We start from the raw sequence: 23,709 nt of genomic DNA on the forward strand, positions 1-23,709 counted from the left end.
AATTAACACATCTACAGCTCGTTCATAACCTACATTGTTGATAGCATCAACATGCTTCAGTTTATTGCCAAACAATTTTATACATTTTTGCGCTTTATCCGCGATCTCTAGCGTCTGATTCTGATTTTGAGTTTAAGCGCATATGAAATTCAATTGTTTAACGAATTGCAAATGTAAACCTTAAACTGATTCGAATATTTATAATTTTTGACTCCTTTCAACGTTTTTATGAAATTCAATTGATTAATTTTAATTATATTTCATGACTGTTTCACTTGACTGTTGCAAATTCTTATATTTATGTCGCGAACTAGCTCAGGCTTTGGTCATTCATTCAATATAAATAGAATATAATAATAGCAATTATATTTTATAGCAGTGTATGCGTGATCTATGACTCTTAACTGATCCGCATATTTATAATTTATCAAGCGATGCACCGTCTGGTTTGAGTTTAAGCTAATATTAAAATATTCATGCATTTAGCAATATTAATTATATTTAATGAAAAGCTCACAACGAATTTTAGATTGATCGGAATTTTAATACTTTTATACAATTTTTGCTTTATTTAGTCCAAGATATTTAATACTAGTATAGTATAGTATAGTCCAATTATATTTAATACTAGTATTAATTTCAAAGGTAAACTTGCTCTAGGACTCTTAACTGATTCAAATTCTTATACATACTTCTTGCTTTATTTATGTCGCGATCCATCACGCGCTTTGATCTTTCATTCATTCATTTAAATTAAATATATTGGTAATTTTATTCTATAGAAGTGTAGGCGTGCTCTAGGACCTTAAACAGATTCGCATATTTATAATTTATCGTCTGGTTTGAGTTTATTATTCAATTCAATTTAAACAGAATTTGGCATTATTAATTATATTTAATGAAAAGTTTATAACGAATTTTAGATGTAAGCCTGCACATTAATACTTTTATACAATTTTTGCTTTATTTATACCGAAATCTATTAATAAATTTTAATTATATTTAACAGAAACTACAAAATGGAAATTGGAAATTTCACAACGAATTTCAAAGGTAAACTTTATTTTGTTTAAGCCAACTCAACGCTTGTTCCTTGGTTTGAGTTAATCTAATGCAATCATTTATTCAATTAAATAGAGTTAGTAATTATATTTTCTAGATCTAGCAGCTCCATAGTTTTCTGCTTTTGGGGGCATATTTTATGCAGCATGTGTCGCTGCCTTGGATTACATTAAAAACGCTGTCCAAACATTTTAAGTAGTGCTGGGGGCGCTTCTTAGGCAGCACACACACACACACACAGACGAAATGTTAGTGCGCGCCCCAAGTTGCTAATATAAGTGGCAGGCGGCGGCGGCGGCGGCGGGCACGTGTAGTGTGTTGTATGCCACATAAGATGCCGTCATGCCACATCTACATCCACATCCACATCCGAAGTTCAAAAGATGTGTGTAAAAGTCAGCGCATGCTTGAGCCCACAAATTAGTGGCACATTTGGGATTTTCAACTATGTAGCCAAGCACAAATGTGATGCTGATGTGAAGAAGAAGAAGAAGCAGAACAAGATTAAGTAGCAGTAGCTAAGCTAAGAAGCTGACTTAAGTCATATTTGTTTTGAGGTGTGGTAATTTGTAAGTTTGTTGTTGTTTTTAATGGCGCAACAAGTTAGCAGCGTTAGCTACTTTGGCTGCATGGGCATAGTCAAGCTGTTAGCGAGGGGGGCGGGGCACAGATTCTGAAGGCTGCCAGCCATGACATTCTATTCATTTAATATGCAAATTAAGTGCGTGACTATTCAAACAACTAATTACAACTCGAATTAAGCTACACTCATTTACAAATATTTCATTTAGTTAACAGGCTATAGCTAACTTAGGAATTAAATTTCATATTTTTAATGCGTTCTAGCAACTTTTGTGTGTGTGTGTGTGTGTGGTTTTTATACACTTTGACATTTTTGCAAAAAATAGAAAAAGGGTATCATGAAGTTGTGCAAATGTAGGCAACAGGAAGAAGGAGGCGTGGCAAACCCCACAAAGTATATATATTCTTGGACAAACTGAGTCGATATAGCCATGTACGTCTGTATGAGTGCGTGTTTCTCAGCAGCTATAAGAGCTAGAGCAAACAAATTCGGTATATAGCTGCTTCTATAGCCAAACCCGAACGCTTTTATTTTATTTTTTTTTTATTTGCACTCCCCTCTCCCGCAAATCAAAATAAAACCATATGGGGCAATTAAAAAAGTCTTAAAAATCTGAAATAAATCACAAAATTGCCTTGTCATACGATGGGATTAATTAATTAAAGAATTATTTACATTTGAATTTTTAATGTAGACAACGGGGTGCACGTGCTGACGCGTTTGCTGCGATGCTCTATTCAAAGTATATCTAGTTGGTTGGTTGCGCCCAACTTTAATTTATCCACTTGTTTTTTTTTTTTTTTGTTGACTTGCTGTTTTTGTATGTTTGCTGTTGACATAAAAATTCAATGCAACGTTGATAGGCATTGCTTATGGTCATCATTATGTCAGTGTAAAAGCCACACACACACACACACACACAATCACAGGTTTTTATGGTTTTCATTGCTTTTGACATTTATTGATTTAAATGTAAACTGACAGACAAATACCTCTAGACTGCAGCTGTATGCGTGTGCGTGTGCGTGTGTGTGGCACTTGTCTGTAAATATTTATAAAATGTTGATATGCAATTAAAAAATACAACAGGAGCAGCAGCAGCAGCAGCAGCAGCAGCAGCTGTAAGTGCAACTAACAAGCCATCATGACCAGCAGTGGCTGCAACTGCAACTGCAACTGCAGCTACAGTGCGTATAAATATTAATGCAACAAGCACAAAATTGTTATTTGCTAAATATGCAGACACTTGAGTAAAATGCCTTTAACAATATAAAAGCAAATTACGTTTGTGTCAGTGGCTCGAGCAATTTAGCTCTAGTTCCACAAATTTATAGCCAATTATAAAGCCGTTAAATCTGCTTGGTATCAGCCATTTTGTAAACTGTTTTGCTTGTCATTTATTGTCGTTATCAAAAGCTTGCAAATTAACATTCTCTCTCTCTGTCTTTCTCTTTCTCTCGCTCTTGCATACATTTATTTGTGCAACTGCCCATGTCAACAATTTGCTACCACATTACGCTGTGAGTAAATAAAAATTTATTTTAAATTGTCAGCCAAGCCTTTTGAAAAAATGTAAATATTTTACGCAAATAGTTTTAATTGCAATTGCTCTGAGCCTTAATTTAATGCTTTGCTTCATTAGAATTTTAGCCATAGTAAGTTGTGCGCAGCAGTGCGAAAAACTGATAAGACATGCTTATGACTTTCATAAAGGTATTAAACGATATGGGCGGAAATGTGGGCGGTCTTATTGAGGCGGGCTTCTGAGCTCGCATATTAATAAAACGCATAATGTGCTTATATTTCGAATCGCAGGACAGCCAATTGTGATTGAACGTCGAGCTGCCAATGCGTGAGCTCTGCAAAGACAAAATGCCAATTGTCAATTATTCATTCGCATTGTTAGTTTGAATACTTGCCGATGATATAATTTCATCGCCGTAATAGCAAACAACAAACACCTGCACCAGCGAGGCTGAGAAGAAGATAAAATAGAGCACAATGTCCTCAACATTCGAAGCGGTGATTTGAAAGCCAGCAAAGCAAATAACCAGCGAAGCGGCTATAAAGTTCCAAAGTATGGTGAAGCTAAAGATATTGTTGATCTCCTCGCTGAGTCTGCAACAAGACAAGACGAGACGAGACGAGAGAGAGAGAGAGAGAGCTTTAGGTTAGCTTTGAAGCCTTGAAAAGGCGCAACTTACTCCAAGCAGCGCGTATGATAAACAACAAAGTCCTGTGCGAATTTTAGGTTCTCAGCCACGCTGTGCTCATCTCCATTGTAAGCGGCTAGGGTATCGGCCATATAGTTGAAGTGCATGGTTAACTGTGTGATGGTTGTGATGAGCAGCAGATCGACGCAGACGTAGGACACACCAGCGACGTAGGCACAATGTGCTAGACCCCAATACGAAATCCAGTAGACCGTTATGTCCGTTTCCGCATCGTAGGGAAATAGTATATGAAAACCATAATTACGCTCGAATATTTCCGAGCCCATAAAGTAATATTTAATGGTCGATTTGATGGCGGGATAAAAGCTAAACGATGATGTATATGTCATGCATAGAATGGTGAATAGCCACATAACGCGATTCATATGCTTATCATAGTAGGCCACCTGATATGCCTGCTGCTGTTCCCTGCTCATCGGAAAGATCTCCTTGAGCTGATCCAGCAAATTGACCAACTTGCGACGATTTACGGTCAGCCCGAATTGCTTAAAGTCGGCCATGAAGCTAAAGCCAATGCAGGGCGCCACTGCAGTCGCCTCCAGCAGCGTGGTCGTCGAGGTTATGTGCACTATAAAGTACGCAATCTCCCCCACCACATAGGCATTGAAGTTGAGGAAACCCAATATCAAATACAGGCGCAACAAATAGCGACGCACTAGATTCTTATCCCGCTCCGAATACAAATCCTCACCAATGGTCTTGTAGAAAACCATTGGAAAACGCGTTAGATCCTCAAAGCTGAACAGCTCCTGCTTCACTTTGGATTTCTTGCTGAACAACATGACACGGCGCTGGTTATAAAACAATTTAATATTTTTAGCCAGCGCAGCTAAGCTTTATATATCTGTTGCCTTTGCTGTGTTTTTGGCCCAGGTGCGAAATAAAAGCGCATTAAATTGTTATGAGGGAAAAGTCAGCAGTTGCAGCTCAACTCATAATAATGCTCGGCCCCCAGGCAAGTGTTACTTTTGTTACTTTAATTAAGCAATTATATGGACAGCTGGCAACGTGTGCAGGCTGCTAAAAATTTTATGCATTTAATTCACAAACTCAAATTTTAGTTTTTTTTTTTGTGCTAGACAACAAACTTGAAACAGCCGCGTCCTCGGGCATTGAAATTTGTCAAAACATAAATATATATTTTGGAATCTGAATACTTTGCTGCTGCTTTGATATTGTTTTTAGCTCTTCTTTTGTTTTCAAGCAGCAGCGCTTATCACTGTAGGCCATTTATTGTTGCATAAATATTTGAAAAGTTTGACCAAAAAGCAGCTTAAATTATTTATAAGGCATGCGGCGGCAACGAAGGACACAGGACGAAGGACTGTGTGTTGTGATTGATGGACAAGCAGCTGCAAAAAATCATTCAAGCTTCAAGCTTCAATTGCAAAATAAAATCTTTGCTAAATCTTTAGATTTCGCTTGAAACTCTAAGCTGGCGTTTAATTCTGTAGAAAGTGTTTGCACATATTTGCGCTTTATATATTTATACTGTTTATAATTTGAAGCTATTTGCGCTGCTTACTTTTCAAAATAGAAATTTGTTGCTATTTTTAAGCAGCTTAAATTGAATTATAATTTATTGCTCAGCTTGTAGTTTCGCATTGCATTCAATGCCAACATGCTAATTAGCAAGTAGTTTGCAATGCTTTGCATAGATTTGTGTTCGATTCAGTTGACGTTTGCTAAGACTAAAGCCAGTATGCCTGCAGCCAAAGCAAAATCCCATTCACACGCATACGGTGCAAATGGCCATTGTGCGCTCTCTTCGCTTTCCAGAGCCCCACAAAACGCAGCAGCAGCGATCGAGCGCTGCCCAAAGGACTTGTAAACCGATTAAGCAAAGGCAATTGTAAGCCAATAAGCGAGTCCATATGCAGCTCCAATATAGCATAAATTTGGGCAATATATCAATGCATTGAGCTAGCTTGATTCACTTAATCATCATTATAATTGATGCAGTTCTATGTGTCTGCACTTAGCAGGAATTTAAAATTTACAACTTTCTAAATTGTAATTGTTAAAATGTGTTAGCAAACATTTTAATTTCTATTGCGAGTGCTGTCAGTTATATTTAGCACTTACTGTAGTTACTTAATTCATATGCACACAACATTTTTGCCAACTTAGTTTAATTGGCATAAACATTTTGACAAATGCGCATTGCTTTTTATTTTTTTGCAACGCTTATATTGATCAATGGCTATGCAATTTTAAAATTTATGTGTGTGCGCTGGTATTAATTTTAATTACAACTATTAAATGCATTTATCATGCTGTCAACCCTAAAGCGTTCAGTTTTCAGTTTTTCACAGTTGACAGCTGACTGAGTTTTGTTGTTGTTGTTGTTTTATAATTTGATCCTTTTAGCGCTATTTGTAAAAGCATTTCACGCATAAAAAATGTTCATAGCAAGACTTGTTAAAAAAAATTGCTGCCCTTTTTTCAATTGCATTCCAATTGATTTGATGCGCTTAAATAATTGAAGCTGCTGTTTAAACTTTAAGGCGCTGCAAATTAGCTGGCAGCATTGCTTCAATACTGTCCATCACTCAATGTTAAAAGCTAAGCACAACAAAAAAATGCACAATGCAAACGAAAACTCAATTTTTTTTTTTTTTTTTTGCTAAATACGTTGGGGTGGGGGCAGCTAATGCTGCCAAATTTTTTCTGCACTGCAGTAAGCCGAGCAAACTGCTCTAAGGCTTATGTATGTGCCTTGATCCTGTGGGCCATGAATTTAGGCAAAACATTTTTGCACATAGATTAAAGACATTTTTTTTTTTTTTGCTATATGTTTGCACATTCTATTGGTTTTTACAAATATTTGCAGAGCATGCCGCAATCGATGCAAATATTTGCTTTGAAAATATTTTATTTTTGCTGCTCTGTGTGTGTGTGTGTGTGTGGATTGGCATAACTATATTCAAATTCAAATTGCTTAGCTAGAGACAAAGCTATGCAAACTCAAAAGAAGCGCTCATTTTATTTTTGAGGCAGGCAAAGTGCCTGCAGCTCATGACTTGGAGCCACTTGGAGCCGCAGTCAATTAACAAAGGCGAGCAGCACATGTTGTGGGTCCTTCAATGCGCCTGCAGCCAAAGTAGCAAGCAAAAAGTAAAGCAAAAGCTGCTGCTAACAAAGCGTAGCAAAAATCGTTTAATGCAACGTAATACTTCAGTTATGAAGCCTATATACAAACTAAAGGAATTGGCTAATGAAATCAAAAAGCTGATCTGGCCATATACGTTGCATGTATGTATTGAGCTGCTTATATACCTATATACTATACTATATACTTATGTTATATATATATGAGTTCAGTCTGCTGCTGGTTGGTTATTGATACTTAACGCCAGCAGCCAAACTATACAATGGGCAACACCCATGGCCAGCAGCAGTGAACACAGCTCAATAAATACACTGCGAGAATAACAAGCGTGGGCAGCAATAGAATTTTAGCCATATACAAGTTATTAAATGTCAGTTGTCGCTTTGTTTTTGTTTGCAGTGTGGGCCAAGTTCGTAGAAAATGCTTGCAATATATTGTTACTAACAATGGCGATGCACTTGGCTAGCAGCAGAGTGTGTGTGTGTGTGTGTGTGTGTGTGTGTGGGTGGGTGGCATACGTTGATTCTAATGTAGTGTGCAGCAGTCATTGATAGCCAATTGATTGGCTTTAACTTTAAGTTTACCCAGCAGCTGCTGGGCGTGGCCAAAACTTTATTTAGTTAACATGCATTTATTACTAATACTAGTATATACTAATACTATATATACTAATACTAGTATATGCAACGGCCCAATCAAAGTTTAAAGCAACTTATTTATGAATTCATGCTAACTTAATTATGTCCTGGCCACGAGTTGCTCATATTATATACTAACTACTACCCGCTACTTTTCGCTTTTGCTGCTTGTTATAATGTCCAGCACAAAGTTGCATTCACTTTCAGTTCTGAGAATGACACAACGACAGCAGCTCATATTATGTTCAATGATAGGTATTAAAAAAAATAATGTAATAACGTAAGTCACCAAGTTGCTGGGAATTTCAAATTATATTGTGCAATGCTCTAAGCACTAGTTGCAAACTATTTTGGTGCTTATTACATTTTGAATTTAAGTCTTTAGAGCTTAATTTATGAGCAGCGGCGTTAAGGTCTAGCTAAGTTACAAGTATTATATATAGACAACAACGTTTTCTTGCTGGCTTAACATTGACATATTCATAAAATATCTACCGCAATGCCAAGAGTCGTCATCCTGGCCGAATCGGCAGCGTATTGGGCATAGCAGCTGCTCGTAATGGCGGCGGCGGCGTCGGCAGCTCTCAGACAAAAAGCAAAGAAAAACTTTGTTGCAAAACACTTAAGCACAACACACACACACACACACACACACACACACAGACAAATAAGCAGCAGCAAGCGTTGCTCATTGTACAGGCGACAAAAGTTTGTTGCTGCTAGTTAGTTTTAAAATAAATAGTTATAGTAACCAGCACTAAATAAACAAATTACATAATTTCAGCATAAATTTAATGGAATGCAATTTAGCTAAAGCGTACTTATGGTAAGTTAATTAAAAAATTATATACACAGTCTATAATTTCTTAACTGTATAGCATAAATGTATAGCATACTTTTGTGCAGCACACACTGCAGTTAAGTTCAACCAACAAAATGTTATTTAATTGAACTATACAATGCAAACATGCTCGTTAGCATGTAGCCTCAATGCTTTGCACACAATTGTGATTGGATGCAGGTGATTTTTGCACAGCACGAAGCCTGAAAAACAAAAACCACCCAGCCAGGGGCACATTGTTCCAATGCGTAGCTTTCAATTCAAAGCGCAGAGCGATCGAGTTCGAGCGCTAACAAAAACGTGTGCCTTAGTTATGTGTGTGCTGTGCTGCTGGTTTTGTTTGTATGCAGCTGGACTGATGAGCATTAAGACTTGCATGCGGTTTGATTTGGAGCCGCATTCTGTTCAAACTTTGCTTTAGCTTTGGCGTTTAATATGCCAATTAACAAATAACAGCGACTTTGCTTTAGCTTAACCATTTTTTTTTTTCTTAATTATATTTATAATATCTGGTTTAAGTAGTTTTGGCAAGCTGAAACTGTTGTCGCCTTGTTGAGGCGCTTGCATGTTGAATGCGCGTCGCCGCAACAATTCGCAGTATACTTTGAGGCGCATAATACATAGCAGCATGCCTGCATGCGTGTGTGTGTGTGTGTTGTGCATTGTCTGGTTAGTCCTTCCGCATATATTTGAAATAAAGTTACGACAAGTTGCACTCAATTTTCAGCATTTACTGTCAGCAATGCTGGCACGCCAAGCAGCCAAGAAGGCATGTGGCATGCAGCGGCGGCAGCTAAGTGGGAAAGGAGTGGCGCAAAAAACACACACAGCACAGCACAGCAAGTGAGAGCGTAGTGGGGGCTGGCCAGCAAAAAAAAGTGTGTCAGCTGGACGGACGGACGGACGGACGGACGGACGAGCATGAGCGAAGAGCATGAGAGGCTGTTAAAACAAAAGCGAACAATGCATAAAACGCTTGAAATGAATACGTTTAACTATTGTGTACAGCACTAACGCCGCTACCACTAGCTACAGTGCCCAGCCCACCCCGCTTCACTCCGCTCCTTGCTGTTCAAACAGTTGGGGGGGCTTGGGACAGCCGTAAGCTTAGCGAGCGTGAGTGAAGCGACAGCTACTCGGCTTGCCTTTTGATTTGCAAACATTTTCATTGCACCTGTGTGCACATGTGTGTGGTTGCACTTTTGTGTTGCCAGAGATAAGCTGCAGTTGCAGCTGCTCCATTTGCATATGGAATTGTATGCGTGTGAAATTGCTTGGCCACACGCTCAGCCCAACACACACTGAGAGAGCGAGTGAGCGAACGAACTTAGCGCTTTATGCTGGACGACAGCACACTTCCAAAATGTCAGAAACCAAGCTAAGCGATTTGTGTGCAGCTTGTCAGCGTTGTAGCTTTATATGAGTTACTCACAAATTAGCTTAGTGCATTAGCTGCTCAAAGTCAGAGCAATGCTAACTAAACTAGACACATTGTTGTTGACCACGGACGCTTCAGTCTTTGGGCTTTGCTAAGCTGCTTAAGCAATACGCACAAATTATTGCTGGCAAGTTGATTAAAAATCATGTTTATTAGACTAAAGTTGCATCATTATAAAGTTCTAAGGGCCTCGCGGCGTAGTGCGAAGCGAACTTAAGTTCGAACTTAATTGAAAGCTGCCTTAGAGTTTACTTGTTACTTGCAGTAATTGTGGGTGTGGCACACACATGTATATTGTAGATTATGCTAATTAATGTCAGCCTAGCTTAATCTCATATATACAGCTGCTCAAGCTTTTGTTTAACAGCAAGCGAAACATAATTGACGTTTACAATGACACCAGCTGCCAACTCACCAACTAGCCAGCCCGGCAGTCTACGGCTTTGTTGCCTCGACTCTTGTGCTGCGGTAAAGTTCTCCCCAGACTGTTGCTGTGTCTCTCTGTGTGTGTGTGTGTGTGTGTATAGGATTTGTGCTCTGATTTATGATGGCGTGCATCGCCATTTTTACCTATCCATAACTAATTGGACACCAGTTGATGTGATGGACTGTGTGCTGCGCTCTCAGTCGAGCTAACTTGTCGCATTGCAGCTAACGCAACAGACAACAACAGGGACTCCTAACTCTGCCGCTGCCTTCGCTCACTCTGTCGCTCTAGCTGTCGCTTACTTGGCTTGTCGTCAGCAATAAGCGTCGCTGCATGCAACAAAGCAAACTTTACAATATGGATTAGCATCAACAAAAAGTTGGCGCAACTTAAAGCGCAATAAAGTTTTAACAACAAAAGCAATTCATTAAATAAATAAATGCAACTAAATAACAATTCAAAATTAGTGATAGCATTTTTTTATTTATGCTATGGCATATTAATTTTAATTACAAATGAAAATGCTTGTTACTAACACTGACAGCATAGTGTGTGTGTGTGGGGGGGATTGGGTGGTGTATAGACGTACTTTGATTCTAATGCAGTCATTGATCTATCAATTGATTGGCTGCCTGCTGCTTTATGTTTAAGTTTAGGCAGCAGCTGGGCGTGGCCAAGACCTTATTTAGTTACCATGAATTCATGCATAAGCTGCATATTGTTTGTTATATACAATGAATATAAGCAACGCCTACTTATGATTTACTATATACTAGCCACTCTACCTGCCATTCTGCTCTCTTTGCTGCATGTAATTATATTGAAATATATTCAAACTAAGTATTCAATTCACACACACACAACACAAACAGCCAATGCTCGTTTTCGCTGTAGCGTTAGCAGCGACGCCGCCGCCTGCGTTAGCAGCGACGTTCGTATGGCGCAACCCGCTGACTATATTGCAAATTGAAATGTAAATAATTCCTAAGTTATGTATGCGTTCGTTCTGAAATTTTCGAAATCAGTCAAAAACATGCCAAAGCGTATTTGTAATTTATTGCAGATTTTTGCATATTTTTGAATTGCTTAATATTGTGCGTGTAACTTTAGTTTTTTTCATTTGCGGGGGAGGGTGAGCAAATTAAATAAAGTAAAATAAACGCAAAATATGTTCTGGGCTTGGAAGCAGTTACATACCAAATTTGGTTGGTCTAGCTCTTTTAGTTGCTGAGAAACTGTCGCTCATACAGACGTTAACTCAGTTTGTCTTGCTGATCAAGCATATATATACTTTATGGGGTATGCCACGCCTTCTTCTCCGTGTTACATTTTCACAACTGCATGTTCCATTTTTAAAAAAAAATATTTAAAAAAAATTTAAGCTATACGTAGCTGATGATTTGCTATTTATATAATCAACTAATATTTTTCTTAGTTAATTTCCAATGAAGTTTTTAACAATTTATAAGCTTTGCTTGTTCAATTCTGCATTTGTTTAATGCTTAATCTTGTTAGTTTCAATAGCTAGCTATAATTTTATTATTCGCATTGACAATATGCCCAGCTATGCAGATTTATCGCCCGAAGGTCAGTTGTGTGGTTAAATAGGTGTCCATGTCGACGGTAGTCAGTGCAGTGTTGCCAACAAAAACGAGTTAATGCAATTGCAATGACTGTGACAATTCGACATAAACACGAAAACTACAAAAAGCGCAATTGCATTTTTGGTCAATTGCGCTTCATTTGGCCTGCTATTTAAATTCGATTAGCTGGATGTGCTCTCAGGCAGCAGCAGCTGGTAAACAGTTGCCAATTTACCTAGCCTAGATTTACCTACATATGTACCCTGCTTATAGAAAAGTTAAAGGGGCATATAGTTTAACTATTTAATAAATTGCAGTGAGCAAAATACAAACTAAAAAAGTGTGTTGCTGCTTAAAATATAATTTATGCTTAAAATGTTGCTCTCGATTTACAAATTTTTAATCAGTTGGCAAACCTTTTTTTGGAAAAACCAACACAGGGTATTGAATTGTTTTTACGCTATGCTCGTTGCACTGCCAAATGGCTGTTGAGTTTTTCATGGCTGACAATACGCGTAAAATAAAGGAGGAGGGGCTGCCCCAATGCTACAACGTGGCAGGAGAATAAAAAAGAAGAAAGTTTGCACAAATCGTATTGATGACTGGCTGTATCTCTTCGCCTCATGACATCATGTCAATTGTAGCTGTGTATATATCCATAGATATTTCGACTATGACAGTGTCAAGCTGTCGACCACTTGTTGCTCTACACTTCACAGCGGAGCGGGAGCGGGAGCGGGAGCAGCAGCCATCTGACCATTCGATACTGCTACTGTCCTGTTTGTTGTCAATGCATTTTCACGCACAAATAAATTTGACAGCTGCCGTTTTTCGACGAAAGACACAGAGAGAGAGAGAGAGAGAGAGAGCGAAAGCGAAAAGTCTGCGCTTTTGCTTTATTGGCACCAATGTTGTCTTGTCCAATATACACTCTCATCTTTTATATATACAAAAACTGAATGCTTTGCCAATTAAGTGCTTAAATACACTTGAGCTTAGCGTTTAAAATTATTATACACTTGCTTTTTTAAATAGAAACGAATTGTTTTCAGTTCTGTGCTCAGCACTTTTCAGTTTTTGAAACTGTTTGGCGATTATTGAGTTAAAGCAAATGTTGCCAAACAAATCTTCGCTTAATATTTGGATATACCCTTACCAAAGCCACAGCACACGCATCAAGTGTGAAAGCTTTTGACTTATTTTGCAATGGCTCTTCAACTAGCTGGCTATAGCATGTGCTATAATTTCTATTTATACGCTATCAGTAATAAATTGCGAGTGTGTAGCTGTAGCAACAGATTGGCGCGTCAGCTAGATAACCACATTGCGCTAATCGCTCAACTTGGTTTCAGATTTATTTTTCCCACATTCCCATGCTAGAATTTTGTGCATATGAAAATACGATAAAAATCATGGTTGCTGCTGCTGCTGCTGGTGTGTTCGACCATAATGCTTAGAGCACATTTTGTACCAATTTCATAGCCAAGTTATGCGAAACACAGAATGAGCGAGAGAGAGAGAGAGAGAGAGAGAGCGAAACACAGGTTTTTACCCCAGTAGCCGCTGGCAACCACTTATTGGGGTGCTGGAGCACAGTTCTTGATGATAGACATATATATCCAGCATTCAAATGATGCAACACACACATAGACAGCGCAAAATTTTCATTAGTAAAATGTAGTTAGTGCTTTACCGCTTGCTGATTGCATCTGCCAAAAGTTCAAAGAGAGAGAGAGAGAGTGAGCGTCTATGAATATTTTGACACTGCTTGTGGCCAGCTAAAAAAACGAAAACCCAAAATACAGCTTAGAGCATCATTTAGCCTTCACAAGATGCAAATTTGCTGCGTGTTAAGCTTTCATCAGTAATGTAGGCAATACTTTTTGCTCACACACACACACACACGCACGCATGCACTTGTATTTTTCATATGCTTGGCTAAACTCAGTGGCAGCAACTTGTTGAGCGCTTGCTACAAAAAACGAACTCGCAACAAAATGTTGCGTAGGCGGCCACATCATAACAAATCAGTCCTGCAACAGTCGCTTTGGGGGTGCTGGGGTGTTGCGCGCAAACTCAAGCGAATGCCATATTAACAGTTAGCACTCAGCAAGTGTGAACTGAAAGTGCATTTCTATGTTATTAAAAATAGTTATTTTTATTTTTTTTGGCACTGCGTTGATCAAAACGCAATGCTTCTTAAACTTTGAAATTCTGGCTTCTGCTGTTTGTTCTACATATGTATGTATGTATATGTATAAACATACATACGTGTAATTGTTGCTGTTAATTAACTGAAATTGCATTAATAAAGTTACTGCTGGCGCGTTTCGTTGTATGTGTGTGTGTGTGTGTTTTGTAGCAGCCGTAGCGCATTAAAAAGTTTTAATTGGCAGGCGACAAAGTTGACCTGACCCCTGGCGCATTCATATCCATACACTCTTATTCACACACATATATATATATATATATGTACATATTTATATATTCATTGTATGTAAGTATGAAGAATATGTGTTTAATATTTATGTAGATGGGACAGTAATTTTAAAGGCCACTTTGCTATGTACATATGCAAAAAAAAAACACTGCTTATTGTTTTTTCGCACATTTACATGCATATTTGCATATGTAAATTGGTATAAGTACATCACGCATTCTTAACAAACATACTGTCATGGCAGCTTACTTCAATAAAAATACATAATTGCGTAAGCTGTATATTTTTATTTAAGTGCGCTGTTTTACTTCCATTGCTCATTTACAGTTGACAATTTGAATTTGGCGCGCGTTGTAAGCTACAATTGAGTTGAGTTTGAGCGATCACTATGTTTTTCTCGCTTGCACTTGCGCAACACGATGGTGCTGGATGATACGTGCTAGTTTTGTTGCTCGCTATGGCGTAATGATCATTCCAGTTGGCGCTCAACATTTCAAAATATTTAATGCTTGCTTATATAAACAGATTAACATTATTTACAAATACAGTTCGCAATGCATTTTGTATTTACTTAAACATTATGTATAACAATTATTAACTAACAAGTATGCATTTATGTTCATTTATTTGTGTGTTAATGCCAGCAACTAGCGGCCGAAAAAACTTGTCTTTATTATTTTACTTAAGCTTATTTACTCAGACGCGCCGCCGTGACGTCACAAGCGGCAGCAGCCGTCGCGTCACAAGCAGCAGTTCAACTTGCCGACCTACACTTCTGCCAAATGCACGAAAAACATCGTGTAAGAAACATCGACGCACGATGTTTTTGCACAGCACTGTGCGATGTTTTTTTGTACATCGCTAGCTGTTGGTTACTCGCATTCATTTTCGTTTCGGTTGCGATTAGTGTCGGACGTGTGTTTCGCATCGTCGTTGTTAGTTGTGCCGCCGTCGCGTTTTGTGTTCGAACCAAAGTGAAGCTGGTAAAGAAACAACAGAAAGCAAAAACACGCTTCGCGCAATGATCTTTCATTATATTTTTGTTGATTTTTTTATGTTTGTGTGAGTGAATTTATCAGAGAATGAAAAATGCAGCTGCAAATAAATATGAATATGGGGCAAAGAAACAGTAAAATACTGAAGCAAACATTTGAATAATAATGCCGATATTTATTTACAACTAATTATGATTGAATTTGTTTAATTTGCCTGTGTTTTTGTGTGTGAATAAAGCGATTGTCTGTGTGTGTGTGTGTGGGAGCAAGCAAAGTTAAGAAGAAAAGAGAATTGCATTGAAAAACGAGTTCTGGTAACCAGTATCAAAGCGAGCAAGAGCTCAAAAGAAAAAAAAGGTTGAACTAAAAGACAACAACATAAAGCAAGCGAGCAAAGAGAAGAAGAAGAAGAAGAAGAAGAAGCAGCATTACTATTAAATTTGTTGCTGGGCTTGTGGCTTGGTAAACGCTTGTTGTGTATTTTGTTTTTGGGCCGCAGCGATCGCATGTTCGCTCTTTCTCAGCGGCTCTCTTTGGCTGCTCGCGTTCTCTTGCTTGCTCCCAGCGCTCTACCTGTAGCAGGTGTGCTTGTGTGCGTCTGTTGTCTGTGTGAATAGCAGCACAAAGCGCAATGAGCGCTTAAAATGACGTTAGCATTTGCTTAACATTATTTTTCGTTTTGTTCTTCGCCGCCGCTCTTCTTACATTTTCTTATATGCGCGCGTTTCGCTTGATCTTATTATTTCTCACGCCAATCTTTGTTTGTTTTGCTTTTTCTTTTTCTACAGTCACAAAATGTTGGCGTCCAAATGGCAACGAATATGCCTAACAAGCAAATAGCTTAAATACATAGAAAACAAAAAACAAAAACGAAACTTAAATCGACACTACAATAGACAATTGCCAACACCACCGAGTATCGCGACATAATTTATCAAAAACAAATTAAAACAAAACCTTAGAAGCAACAACAAATGCAGGCAGAGCAGCGACGATCGTTGGTGCCGTCGCTGCGTTGTATAAACCGAAAACCAACAACAATAACTGTGCTCAAAATGCGACTGCGACTTCGACTGCTGCTGCCAGCGGCAGCGCTGCTTCTGCTGCTCAGCATGGACAGCTGCTCATGTTACGCGGGTAAGTGCCCAAACCGTTCTTATTTTACAAACCCGCAACACACTGCACCCTGCACCCTACAAGAAAAAAAAAAAAAAAAACAAAACCCGCTATTTATGCATACGTTGCTTTTACTTCTAATTTTTAATTTTGTTTTGCTGCAGTCCGTGAGAACTTTTTACAATATCTTAGCGTACTTAAAAATTAGGCAACAAACAAAATGAGTGCAAATAGCAGCGAAAGTTAAGAGCGTTAAATTATAAACAAACTGCATTTCATTTTAGATAGCGTAAAACACATGTTGAGCGCTGATCAAATAGTAGTAGCTAGAAAATAGTAGCAGACAAATGCCAAAACAAATAGGCGCAAGTGTAGTTTTAATTTACTTTGCCTATCACACAAATTTGACCCAAAAAGTTGATCAAATTTACTCAAGACTTGTACAATGAAACAGCATTGATTAGGTAACTGTAATATTAATAGTTTAGTTCTAATTACTTAGACGTCTAGCGTAATGTGATCAACAAAAAAACAGAATTGAATTCAACACCTTGTCTGCTTATTTTTGCTGTAGAAACCTAAAACTTCAGTATTTTGTTATTCATTCATTATAAAATTATATGTGCTGTGTGATGAAAAGTTTATATTTTGCTTTTGAATCGCACAGTGTAGTTCAGTATTTTATGACTTGATTATTCACACGCATTCCATGGAAATATCTACAGTGGGGCATTTCAGCTGCCAACAATGCAAACAAACAGATAACCAGGTGCTTTATACATTTGTATGTGTGTACATATGTTTTATATAAAAATGCAGTGTGGTTTAAACTCTTTGGCATGCTTTGTCTTTTGTCTAACTGTTTTATCTGAATTGCTTTAATCCATTTTATTTAGTTGATATCGGTTTTAATTTGTTTCATTTCTTCTGAAATTCAACAAATTAAGTGTCAGTTAAATTAAATACAAAATTCTAGATTTTCATACTTAATCTGCTCTTATGTTTTTATATTATGCAACATGCATGAAGTTGAATGAATTCACTTTTTAGACAAATTCGGCTTAAATTCCTTAAGCTGACGGTTCAACGCTAAAACTAATTATTTGGCTATAATTGGAACGTCAAAATCTAAATGTTTCAATGCCAAAATGTCTCACACACATACGCGCTTGTGTGTGTGTGTGTGTGTGTTGCTAACTGCGGGCAAATATGAAATCCACAAAAAACGGCAAAGGCATCGTAAATTGAAAAAATGCAAACAGCATTTAGTTAACAACAGTGGCCCGCAGCTAATTTCAAACAGTAACAGGTAATTGTTCAAACAAATGTATACGTTATTTGCTAATTGATGTATTTATTATAATAAATAATATCACCTATGTAGCATATATGACTTTCAAAATTGTAATCAAAAGCTAAGTTGGTTCTATTGAATTTCTAGATTTTCGCCGACGGCAATATTTAAAGTTAAAGCAGCAGCTACCTCATTAATTCAATAAAAGCAAATACATCAAAACATGTCTGGTTTAACCTTCATGATTTGTGCAGCGTTGAGCAATTTTTCAGTATTTATTAAGAATCCTATATCAGCAATATTTTTATTTATTTATATATATGTTGAACACCTACGCATCTTTTTAGCATTGCTGTATTTTTGCTGATGCAAGCAAAACATAAACAAATTGAAGCGTTAAATGGTTTCAAGTATCACGCGTCAATTAGTCATATATTAATTATTGTAATTACCTCAAGTGTCTGCATTAAGCGTTGCAAAGAGTGAGAGAGAGAGAGGAGAGATAATAAACAATTGGACTGTTTGATAGCCAGTTAGTTTTCATGACTAGGAAATTAAATTCCCGCTGCTGTTTAAGCACTAAGCTAAATATTATTAAATTATTTGTGCAGCTGTTTTTTGGATTTTCTGCAACTGTTGCCAGCAATTTTGCTTTGATTTTAGAGCCAGCGAATTTTTTTTTTACGTCTACTGCTTTTTTTTTTCTAGAGCTACTCCGATTACACACATGGGGCAGGCATAAATTTGTGTGTGTGTGTGTGTGTGTGTTTTTCTTTTGTCTTAGCACCTGCTGTACTTGCTCCAAATTGTCCAAATTGTTTATAAAATTGAGGTTGACAAATTACTTTTTAAGCCAGAATGCAAATGCTGCTTTCATTTATTTATCAATTTTATTAAGTAATAAGGCTTAGAAACTGTGCTGGCGCCAAATGCATTAGTCTGTTGCATGTGGCAACTTTAAGCTTTAAGATTCATTTCGAAAAAAATGGATTTGCATTACCTTGCAACGGATTTTTGCAACATGCAGCGCAGCGTAATGCAGACTATTTATGCTCAGATTGATTTCAGTTGCCTTGCTGTGGGATTATGCCCCGAAAAGATGAGCAGTAAAAAAAGCAAAAAAAAATGCATGTTGCATGCCACTGTTGCTGCGTAATAAGCGCAGCTACATATTTTGCAAAATATCAATGCACACACACACATGTGCGTGTGTGTGTGTGTTTTTTCTAAGCCAATAAGCGCATTTTGTTATGGTCGCCTCGTTGCTGTCGTCGCTGCGTCGCTGAATTATGCCTATGTACAGTTAGATATAGATATATGCATAATATTTAACACTCGTGCAATTCCTACACATTTATGTATCAATTCTTTCAAACAACAGCAGATTAGATAAATCAAACTTTTGCATATTGTTGTTGTTTCGAAATTGTTATTGTTTTTATGGCGTCTAAAATTGATTGACCTGCAACAATGGCCGCTGCTTGTGGTCTGCTGCTGCAAATTGTAGCTGTGTGTGTGTGTGTGTTTGAATTTTTGGCATTTGCATTCTTTGCATTATTCTAATGCGTTGTTATTGCGCAACTTAGCGCCCATGATGTTGCATATGCGTCTGTCTGTCGGTTGCATGCCGCAGCATAAATAAGGCACAATAATAATTTACATAGATTGACAAAAATAAATTAAAAACAATGAGCCAAAAAATGCGCAGCCATTCAAATTGCACTCGAATTTGCCACATTGTGTTGCAAGCAACTCAATTTAATTGTTGGCAATCGAGCACAAATAACGGTTTAAACCACCCACTTAAACGTACTTGAGCATTTGCTAGTTTTCTCTTACTTAGCACGCATACTAATAATAATAAACAACTAACGCGTTGCTAACTTTTGGTGTTGCTAGTTTCTTTTTATTGTTTCACTAAAAGGGCAAAAATAATAACTTGCAATCAAGTTGCCCAATTAGGCACAATATGTGGCCAAGTATTTAATTGTTGGTTGCATTTGTGCAACAAAGTTAATTAGCGCTAAACTGGAAAGCGAAAACTAATCAACTGTCAATTGGTATTCTAAATATTATTAGTAAAATTCTAAATTAATTATACGCATAATTATTAGTTTGTAACTATATCGAATTTCAGAGAAATTAGCTTGGCTGGCTTCGCACCACTGTGCGAGTGCGACTGCGAGTGCGAGTTTCGAGTTTCGAGTGGTAAGCCAAACGAGCTTACGAACACGTAGCACGCAGCAGCTAAAAATACAAGAAGTGCTACTAACAAAAGTATTAATGATAGCAAGTTGGCCACTTTGAATGCTCTTTGAGCTACCAAAGTGTAGAGGCAGAAGTTGAACGAAAGAAAAAACAACAACATGAACATCTTATTGTTTATACGCTTACAATGCCAAGCGATTTACTTATGTATGCATGTGTGTTTGTCTGTGTATTGGTTGCATGGCCAACATTAATATGCGGCGGACGCAAAGCTTGATGAGTGAGCAGTGTGTGCATGACAGAATGTGAAGAGTTTCTCGGAGTTGAGAGGTGAGTGGACGAGCATTATGCACTTTGAAAATCAAACACACGAGCGTCGATCAAGGCCAAGCAAAGCGCCCCTCATTGGCATAAAGTGCAACAGCAGTAAAATGAAAAAAAAAAAGTTATAGTAAGCACGCAAAATGAATTCCATTAACAGTAGGCAGCAGAGACAAAGCTCAAGGCAGCAGCAGCAGCAGCAGCAGCAGCAGCAGCAGCAGCGTCGAGTCCAGGTGCAAATTGCTTGCCTCTAGTTTAAGCCCAAACATGCACATGTGTGTGTGTGTGTGTGCGTGTGTAAATAACATTGCAATTTCCATTGCGATGGTGGCGGCGACATTTTCATGGCCTCTCCGCCCAAGTGTATCATAAGGCATTTCCGGTCATTGACTACACACAGTTGGAGTTGGAGTTGGCATGGCAGACTTCTTTATTTGTAAAATAAATGTCAATGCTTGAAACAGCGGAATGGCACACTTAGTTAATTGTATGCAATAGAACACAAGCCAATTGCAATTGCTTTGGCAGACGTTTTATATGGTTTTTGGCTTGAAACAGCGGAATGGCACACTTAGTATTGTATGGAAAAGAACACAATCCAATTGGAATTGCTTTGGAGACGTTTTTTATATGTAAAAGAATGGTTTTTGGCTTGAAACAGCGGAATGGAACAATGAGTGTTGCTTCAAATAGAACAAAGGCTAATTGCAATTGCTTTGATAGACTTCTGCATTTGTAAAATAAATGTGGTTGCTAGAAACGACGGAATGGAACACTAAGTGTTTGCTGCATGGAATGGAATAGTTTGAATGCTAATTGCAATTGCTTTGGCAGATTTATCTCAAAAGCTGATCACAACGGTATGAAACACGCAGCGTTGCTTTGAATGGAATGGAACACAAAGTGTTGGAATAGAACACAAGCTAATTGCAATTACTTGCTCTCTTAGAAGAAACTTAAGCTAGCCACAGTGGAATGAAACACGCAGTGTTGCTTTGAATGGAATGGAACGGAACACATGCTAATTGGATCATATGCCAAATTTTCGGTAATCAATATCAATTATGTGTGTAAAGGTGCATTGAATTTTTCATAGCTCAGTCAACTTGCAGTTCAAAGTTGTTAACTCACATACGTGAGGAAATATTTCCATATGCGGTTATTGCTGCCACTTTGCGTTGCAATTGGGCGTTAGCAGCTGCGGCGCCGCCGCCGCCGCCCGTCTATCAATTGTCAGCGTTTAACTCACGCCGTCTCGCTCTCACTCAGTTTCTCACTCTTGCTTAGCTGTCTGCCTGTCTATTGCTGTTGCTGCTGCTGCTCTTGGTGTTATTCCCTTTAGGGTTTGTGTTTGCTGACGCTGTTTGGCTGCCTGCCTAGCAGGTAAAGCGTTTGTTCGCCCAACTGTCAGCATTGCCGCTTAGCCTCTGACCACAGCTCGAGACCGAACCCAAAACATTGCTTGGCTGCAAAGGCAGTTGGGGTCACTAGCACTTCACTTTACACTTAGTGAAGAACGCGCAGGCTTAAGCAGCTGCTGCTTTTACTAGTTCAAATTCAACGTACGCTAAGTTAATTTAATTTAATTTAGTTAATTTCAATATTACTAAAAAGATTAGTAGATACATTTGAATAGCCAATGCCAATGCATTGACAGTCGCGTTTCATTCAATATGCGATACACTCGTTTTATACAGAATTCTAATTAACTTTTGCTGATATATTGCTAAGCTCTCATTTTACACTTTACTCGCTGCTATTTGCAAATGAAGCCTTAGCAGCGTAGCTTGCTGCCACTATCTAGCGCCACAGCTGGCGCTCTGGGGGTGGGGTGGCTGTGCGCTTGTAATTTATAGCAAATGTCTTTGCTTATTTTATTATGCACATGCATAATTTATGTTCTTTTACACGCCTTATCAAGTTTACCAAGGACTTAAATCTGTGCAACGCCTACATTTCTTTTATTTCTCTCACCTGCGGGTGCATTGCTGCGTTTGTTGTTGTTGCACATATCTCCGTTGACGCTTTTAAATATTTAATAAGCTGCAGCAACAATAGCAACCAACAGCAGTTTTCAGTTTCCACTGCTTGGGCACGTAGCCGCCCCATAGGCCTGCAGCTCTTCCTTCAGTTCTGCGCAGTTGTGCAGTTGCTGCTCAGTTTGCATTTGCATTCTGACCCACACACACACACACACACACACACTTACTACTTGAGCGCAGCGTCTTGCGGCTCACAGTTTTCTGTTGTGTTTGTCTCTTATGTCCTGGCACTTGAGCTTCTAACTGCGCGCCGTAACAATTGTGACAATGTTTGCTTAACCCGCAGCCGTTGCCGCTATTGTTACCTGCCCCAGCGTTGTGGCAAGTTGCTTGTGGCCAGTTGCAGCCCTTAAAGCTGCATTTGCTCAGCTTGCTGGCGCTTCATTGTTTTAGCCTGTATCAATACTAATTACACACATTTGCTAATTATGCCAACACTATCATATTAATTGAGCATTTATTCTATAAATAACGACAGACGACAGACGACACGACTGTGCTTAAGACTGACTTATGTTTGCCACATTAATTATGCTATCGGGGCTATCGAGAACTCATAATTTCCATACAAGTCAAGGCTTAATTGGCTATGCATGTGTGCGCGTGTGTGTGTGTGTGTGTGTGTGTGTGTGCGCACTTCCTGTTTTAAATTCATTTCACAGTTCATTAATGCAGTCGCTGCTATTAAAATAAAAATTTACTTACCAACGCTTTGGCTTTGGCTTTGGCTTTGGATTTGACTAAACGGCGCACGGTAAATTAACATTAGATTTGTAAATTGTTGTTTGCTTGTCGCCTGGCTTTGTTTGCTTATTATTATTATTGTTATTATGATAACGACCTGCTGTGTGCTTTTATCTCAGCTGCACTCACTCGAGCACACGAATGTGTAATAATCAAAACAATAACAACTGCCAAAGCTTATCTTTGGCCCACTAACTTAAGCTGCATGTGTTTGTGTCGCTGTCTGTGTGCAGTTTGTTTGGCTTTATGCTGTTGTCATTTTGGCCCATAGAACAAACCAAGTTAATGAGTCGCTCGCGCTCGCTCGCTCGCTCAGACATTTGCTTTTGGCTTAACGCTTATCGCTTATCAAAACAACAATTGTGTGTGTTGCTTTTGCTTGTATGTTGGTTCTAATTGTTGTCGACCCAACACACAAACACACAAACACACACACACACACATGTATTTATGCCTATCTCTGATTAATGTTGTGCAGTTATTAGCTAATTCGCTTCGTTGACGCTTTCGTAACCGGAATGTTGGCCATGCCAATGCCATGAATCACGATCTTATTGATCGCTCGCCTGCGCTCTTGGCCAAGTCGCTCTGACTCATTGTGCAGCTTTTTGGTCTTACACAGAAACTTGTC

The 23,709-nt window shown here is 38.4% G+C and overlaps 1 protein-coding gene across 1 annotated transcript; it reads right to left on the reverse strand.

Moving 5' to 3' along the window:
- Positions 1-3,279: 3,279 nt before the first annotated feature.
- LOC108605972 (putative odorant receptor 92a) lies at positions 3,280-4,661 on the reverse strand. Its single transcript, XM_017995794.1, has 3 exons — positions 3,850-4,661; positions 3,565-3,763; positions 3,280-3,504 (listed from the first exon to the last, which is right to left on the reverse strand). Exons 1-3 carry the CDS (start codon positions 4,659-4,661, stop codon positions 3,292-3,294), a joined length of 1,224 nt encoding a protein of 407 aa, XP_017851283.1. The 3' UTR covers positions 3,280-3,291.
- Positions 4,662-23,709: the final 19,048 nt, after the last annotated feature.

Source organism: Drosophila busckii, chromosome X, assembly GCF_011750605.1.
Source record: "Drosophila busckii strain San Diego stock center, stock number 13000-0081.31 chromosome X, ASM1175060v1, whole genome shotgun sequence".
Taxonomy (NCBI): Eukaryota; Metazoa; Arthropoda; class Insecta; order Diptera; family Drosophilidae; genus Drosophila; species Drosophila busckii.